Consider the following 6,000-nt stretch of genomic DNA (forward strand, 5'->3'; position numbering starts at 1 on the left):
CCGTGCTCTGTGAGAGAGACTGTGCTCTGAGTGACACCTATTTGGAGAATAAATGAAAGAAGCAGTTAACAGGCACATGTGTAATTGGCAAAGGGGCCGAGTCCACTATTGCAAAGGCTCTGTGTGCCTCAGTGTCCTCAGGCAGGAGAGGCGGAGGGGAGAGAAGGGAAGAGATGGGGCAAGGGAGGAGAAAGCGGAGGGGGAAGAGAGGAGAGGATGGAGAAGGGGGAGCGAGGAGAGGAGAGGATGGAGAGGCAGGATGGGAGAGGGGAAGAGGGGAGGAGACAGGAGAGGGGAGAGGAGAAAGGTGAGTGAGAAGAGGAGAAATGAGAAGAGAGAGTAGAGGGGGGAAGAGAGAAGAGGGGAGAAAGCGAGTTGGCAGGGGAGGTGGAAGAGAGGAGAAATGAGGGAGGAGGGGAGAGAAGGGAGAGGAGAAAGATGAAGGAGAAGAGAGTGAGGAGAGGGGGAGAGAAGAGGGGAAAACGGAGAAGCGGCAATTGAGAGCAGAGAGTGGAGTGGCTGGGAGGAAGAGAGGAGAGGCAAGAGGACAAACATGCAAGAGGAGAGGGGGACAGGAGTAATAGGAGGGGAGGGCAGTGAAGGGGGCGAGAAGAGACTGCCTGATGCCTCCCTGTGCCCCGGGCCTCCTCCTTCGGCCCCGCGTTTTGCTCGCTCGGCCCCCTGACCCATTAAAAGTTAGGCAACAGGAAATGATGAAATAAACACACACACGAGCAAACACGGCTGGTAATTATCTTGACAATGAAGTGCGCGGGGGGGGGGGGGGGGGGGGGGGGGGGGGTGGCACTTGTTAGTGCTAATATTTATTTTTTTGAATGAATTACGAATCCGTGACTCTTTAGTGTGGTGAGGATTCACTGAATTGCCAAGCTGGGTACTATAGTACAATATCACCACTATTACAATGGGGGAGAGGAACCTGTGAATCTAATTATATCAGTATCTTGGCAGTAATTTCAATTTCTTAAATATAATAGAGAGGGGGAGAATGGAGTGGAGAGAGCAGGAGTAAGCCAATCAGGGAGAGCAGGAGGGTGGGGAGTGAGGGGCTGTGGAAAAAAATGAAAGCAGGGAGAAAGTGGGGTAATGCAGGGCAAAGAGCTGAAGATAGAAGAAGAGGAGAAGAGGCTGGGGATAGCAAGGGCAAAGACACGTCCCCATCCTTTCCTTTGGTGCACACTTCATGAGCACAGCTGAACCGTGAGCCCGTTGATGGCGTCACCATGACCGGCCGGCATGATCATCGATCCCGGATCGAAGTGTCAAATCGATGGCCCGCTTTCTGGAGGGAAGGGTGGAGCCTTTGATACGGAGGGAGACGCACGTCACCTGAACCGGGGAGATGCTCAGCACTGCTGTTTGGCAGCAAATAGTTTGTAGAGCGAGAGACACGGACACAAATCTCCCTCTTCCGCGTTCGTGACCAATTCATCCCATTTGAGGCTGAAATGGAAACACACAAAAGCCCAAAAGCCCTTCAATCACACAACACGTTACTTAAGTGCTTTTTTTGGTCTCTGTAGTCAGCCCAACTTCTTTCCTTTAATTTCAGGATGACAACTCCATGTTCTTCCAGTTTGGTCCCTCAATTGAACAGCAAGCCTCAGTCATTTTGAACATCATGGAAGAATATGACTGGAACATATTCTCCATCGTTACCACCTACTATCCTGGCTACCTGGACTTTGTTACACAAGGTACATTAAACTGGTCTCATCCACATAGCTGATGGTCTTTCTCACAATGAGATGGTTAAAAACTCAAGGCTTGCAATGTAAAGCAAGGAGGAGATGATTCCAATATGTTAGTGACTACAGTATAATATATGGTGGATCTCGGGATGGCCGTTTCTGGGGTCCTTAACAGACGAGGAGGCTCGTAGAGCAGCGTTGACGTTCAGTAGCCCAGCTCTTGCCCACGGAGTGTGCTGTGCTCTCGCGCCAGATCCGCAGCACCATCGAGAACAGCTTCGTGGCTGGGAGCTGGAGGAGGTGCTGCTGCTGGACATGTCGGTGGATGATGGAGATTCCAAGATCCAGAACCAGATGAAGAAGCTGCAGAGCCCCGTCATCCTGCTCTACTGCACCAAGGAGGAGTCCACCACCATCTTCGAGGTCGCCCACCTCCGTGGGCTCACGGGGTATGGCTACACCTGGATCGTGCCCTCGCTGGTGGCCGGGGATGCCGACAATGTTCCAGCAGTGTTTCCTACAGGTACGGCGGGCGGAGGGCTGTATGAGAGCAGGACGTAGTGTTGTAGTGCCTGGGTCAGCCTTTTGGGACACCAGTTAGCAACCAATTGCCATCACTTTTAATAGTTCTTCAACAGAGTCTCACAAGTGATATTGCACTCCATTACAAATACAATGGATACTGAAATTCTACAAAGACTTACTGATGTGTCGTAACTCACAATACTGAAGTGAAAAATATCCATCCATCTTCCAGTTGCTTATCCAGTACAGGGTTATGGGGGACCTGGAGCTTATCCCAGGAAGCACAGGCCACAAGTCACGCAGGTCCTTGGATGGAGTCCTGGTCCATCACAGGACGCACATACACACTGACCCTATGATGCACACTGTGGCGAATGTAGAGCTGCCAAATGGTTTAACTGCTTGTCCTTGGGCAGTGGAAGGAAGTCTCTAAAATGCATCGTTTCAAATTGTGCCTTACCACTTTATGCATGCATGCCCGCATCCATTCCGTCCATCCATCTGTCTTCTAACCACTTTTCCGAGTCAAGGAGGGCACAAGGCCAGGGGGTGCCTTGGTTGGGATGGGGTCCTACATATGCAAGCACAGTCACCCATTCGAATATGACGGGCAGGTTGGAGGCGCCCCTTAGCTTAACTGTGTGTCTTCGGGCTGTGAGTGTGTCCCACGGAACCTGCAGGAAACCGCATGACAGGGAGAGAACATGCAATCTCCACACGCACGGAGTGGAGGAAGGAGTCACAAAGCCCCAAACCCGGAGGCGTGATGCAGCCGTGCTGCCCACTGAGCCGCCATGCTGCTGCGCGAAAACGAAGCAGCTCATTTTGCAGAAAAATAACAACTAAGATGCAGGTTTCTGCTTGTGGGTTCCGTTTGGTTGGCCGGAATATGTCAAAAACGGCAGCGTTTAATAGGGACGTTATGCTAGGATGTGGAGACGAGTCCCAAGCTGGTTCACATATTGTAATACCTATAAATTCCATGAATTGCATTCAGACAAATTCCAGGTACATCCAAACTGTTACCCCTCAAGGGTGTTGTAATGTATCACAACACACCCATGTACACCATGATCCTATTGTGAAAGGCGCCGTATAAGGATGAATTGGAATTGGAATTGGAATTGGAATTGAATTGCCAGCATGGTCCTCCTGGCCCAGCTTGCTATGGAGAAAGCTCTGCCACTTATGCATTCCCCCGCCTCTCTCTTTCCTCCTTGTGCCTTCAGGTCTCATCTCCGTCTCGTATGACGAATGGGACTATGGGCTGGAGGCCCGAGTTCGGGATGCGGTGGCAGTCATCGCCATGGCGACGTCCACCATGATGCTGGACAGGGGGCCCCACACTCTCCTAAAGTCCGAGTGCCACGGGGCCCCTGAGAAGAAGGGCTCCAACACGGGGAACCCCAATGAGGTGCTCAGGTAGGCCGACGACACATTTCCTCTGCTTCGCCGCTGTTTCCCAGCAACCCCTGCAGGGGCGTCCAGCGTCTCTGGGCACTTCAGAACATTTGGGCTTTTAATCGGCAAAGATCAAATAAGCAGATGTGTGTAACGCCGGGCCCACTGCAGCATTTCGCTAAATGCTCATTTTATAGAAATGGTGCTGCTTTGCATTTGACTCGCATTTCAGGCAATTAGGGATCCTTTCTTGGCTGTTTTCCTCCATGTATTTCTGCTGCTCTCTTTCGAGAAAAAAGAGTTTACAATATATTTTGGGAAATGCGTCTTATTTTAGAAGCAGTTGTAATGAGTTTCAATCTCATTTAACATATTTTAGCTATTTCAAAACAGGCTTGTTTTTCGCCTCTATATTCTCTACTGTGAAACATTTAAATATCCCAATGATATTTGATCTTATTGGTGGTGGATTTTTTTTCTGTTAATTCAGTTTAACATTTTATTATCTGCTAATGATTGTGTAAGAAAGAAATACTTTACAAAACAGGGTACATTATGATTTTTTTTTGTTCCGCGGTTATATGATATATATAACTAAGGGAATTTGTCTGGAATCTCAAAAGACGATAAATGTGAAGCCTGTACATCCGTGTTTTTCTCTGCATCTTGCTGGGTTCTGTATAAAATTGAGGATGACTGTACCAGTTGGCTTTTTTCAAGCTCAGAGTAGTTAGGGCCAAGCTGACCTTATGTCCAGATGTTCCGGAAATGCTGTTTTATTCCGCTTCCTCTTGTTGTTTTATATTTTTAGGGTATCTTAGGTCTCGCACCTATTGTAGCATCCCTAAGTTGTTTTGGAACTGGTTCTGTTCCGCCGTTTAAAGCCTTTTCCTCCTGTATTTCTCCCCGGGGTGCCTGACCCTTCAACTAAGTTTCGGAGATGAAAAGGTTTCCATGTTATTTTTAGGAATCGTCACCTTTCAGAGTCGGCCTCCTCGAGGCGTTAAATGGCTTCGGTGTATAATACAGCAATATGACCGGCTGTGGCTCTGTTCAATTGGACTCTTTCAGTGAGCTTTTAGGGTTTGTTCTAATGGCCTTTTTCACGTACTTAATGGAACTGGGAAAGAATGTCTGTCCTTTCTGTTTCGTCTCTCCTTTCTGTTTTTGCTTGCGGTCTTGCGGTTCTTATTGTTAGTCTTTCTATGCTGATAAAGGTGTCTTACAGCGAGAGATAGAGGTAATATCAGCATCCGGCCCTGCTCAGTCTTGGCAGTGCATGATATACATCCTCTCCATCTCTCTCTTTCAGTCTGCCGTCTCCCCATTAGTACAGTTTAATACCATGTTCTCACTCTGGTATTTTCCCCCCCCTGCCCACACCCTGTCTCCTCAACCTGTCCATCCCCATGTATCTCTGACACGTGGATGGGGGGCCGCACCTCTTCGTGCTTTCGGGGCGTAGGCCCCCGCTGTCTCCGCCTGTCCTCCCTGGGTGCTGCACGCCCCTGTCTCCATTTCATGCACACTGTAAAATGCCACGACTGCGTTATTACTAACTGGCTTGAGTGTTTCTGTAATCGTAACTAATTAGCTCACCAGCTAAGGCCTTAAAATGCCCAATGAACGCTTTACTGTGTTTTTCACTATTCACAGACTAATGTACACAGAATGTTTGCGGCAAACCGTCCGTGTAACTGTGTGCGTGTGTCTGATCTGCCTGGTAATGCCCTGTGCTCCCCTTAATGAAAACGTTAATAGTGTGTTAAATGATGGGATTTATGTGTTACTCTGTATTCAGTACAGTCACAGATGTACGTAGCTGTATAAGTGTAGCATGCAAGGTACGATAGCGGCTGAGAAGATGAATGTATAATGGAAATAGATTTAGGACTATTTAGGGCTGAAATGAAGTATGTAACAGTTAGGGTAAATAGGTGCCCCATTCTTTGCTTATCCTTCTCCCCTGTCTTTCTCTCCCCCCCTCTCGGGTGATATTATTGTTCCCATGGCAACGTGGCAGATTGCTTGGAAATCGCCGTGGTTGTGGGTGCCATGGCAACACATTACATATGCTGCTGAGTGTCTTTCGGTCCTGAACATCAGTTCAGGGGGAGCGTGTGTACACGCGAACGTATACGTGGTATTACACTGCCCCAAAGGGGGCGGCGTGTTTGCTTTCAAACCTTATTTATGAGCTACGGGTGTCTCCCGACAGAAGCCGCTGACATTCCCGTCAGGATATTTGGGTGTGTTTGGAAGTTACACCGAATGGCTTTCATTTTTAAGCAGTCTAGATATGATACATACATATGAACAGAATACATCCATCCATCATCCAGCCACTCAACCGGCACGGAGT

General features: G+C 48.7%; 1 protein-coding gene across 1 annotated transcript in view; it reads left to right on the plus strand.

The window, feature by feature from the left end:
• LOC125742325 (glutamate receptor ionotropic, NMDA 2B-like) overlaps window positions 1-3,663 on the plus strand; it is a 35,224-nt gene extending 31,561 nt beyond the window's left edge. The window contains exons 4-6 of the mRNA XM_049014231.1: window positions 1,574-1,718; window positions 1,966-2,235; window positions 3,467-3,663. Of these exons, the coding sequence (XP_048870188.1) occupies window positions 1,574-1,718; window positions 1,966-2,235; window positions 3,467-3,663 (612 nt within the window). The remainder of the gene's footprint in view (window positions 1-1,573; window positions 1,719-1,965; window positions 2,236-3,466) is intronic.
• The last annotated feature ends 2,337 nt before the right edge of the window (window positions 3,664-6,000 follow it).

The sequence above is a fragment of the Brienomyrus brachyistius genome, chromosome 5 (assembly GCF_023856365.1).
Source record: "Brienomyrus brachyistius isolate T26 chromosome 5, BBRACH_0.4, whole genome shotgun sequence".
Classification (NCBI taxonomy): Eukaryota; Metazoa; Chordata; class Actinopteri; order Osteoglossiformes; family Mormyridae; genus Brienomyrus; species Brienomyrus brachyistius.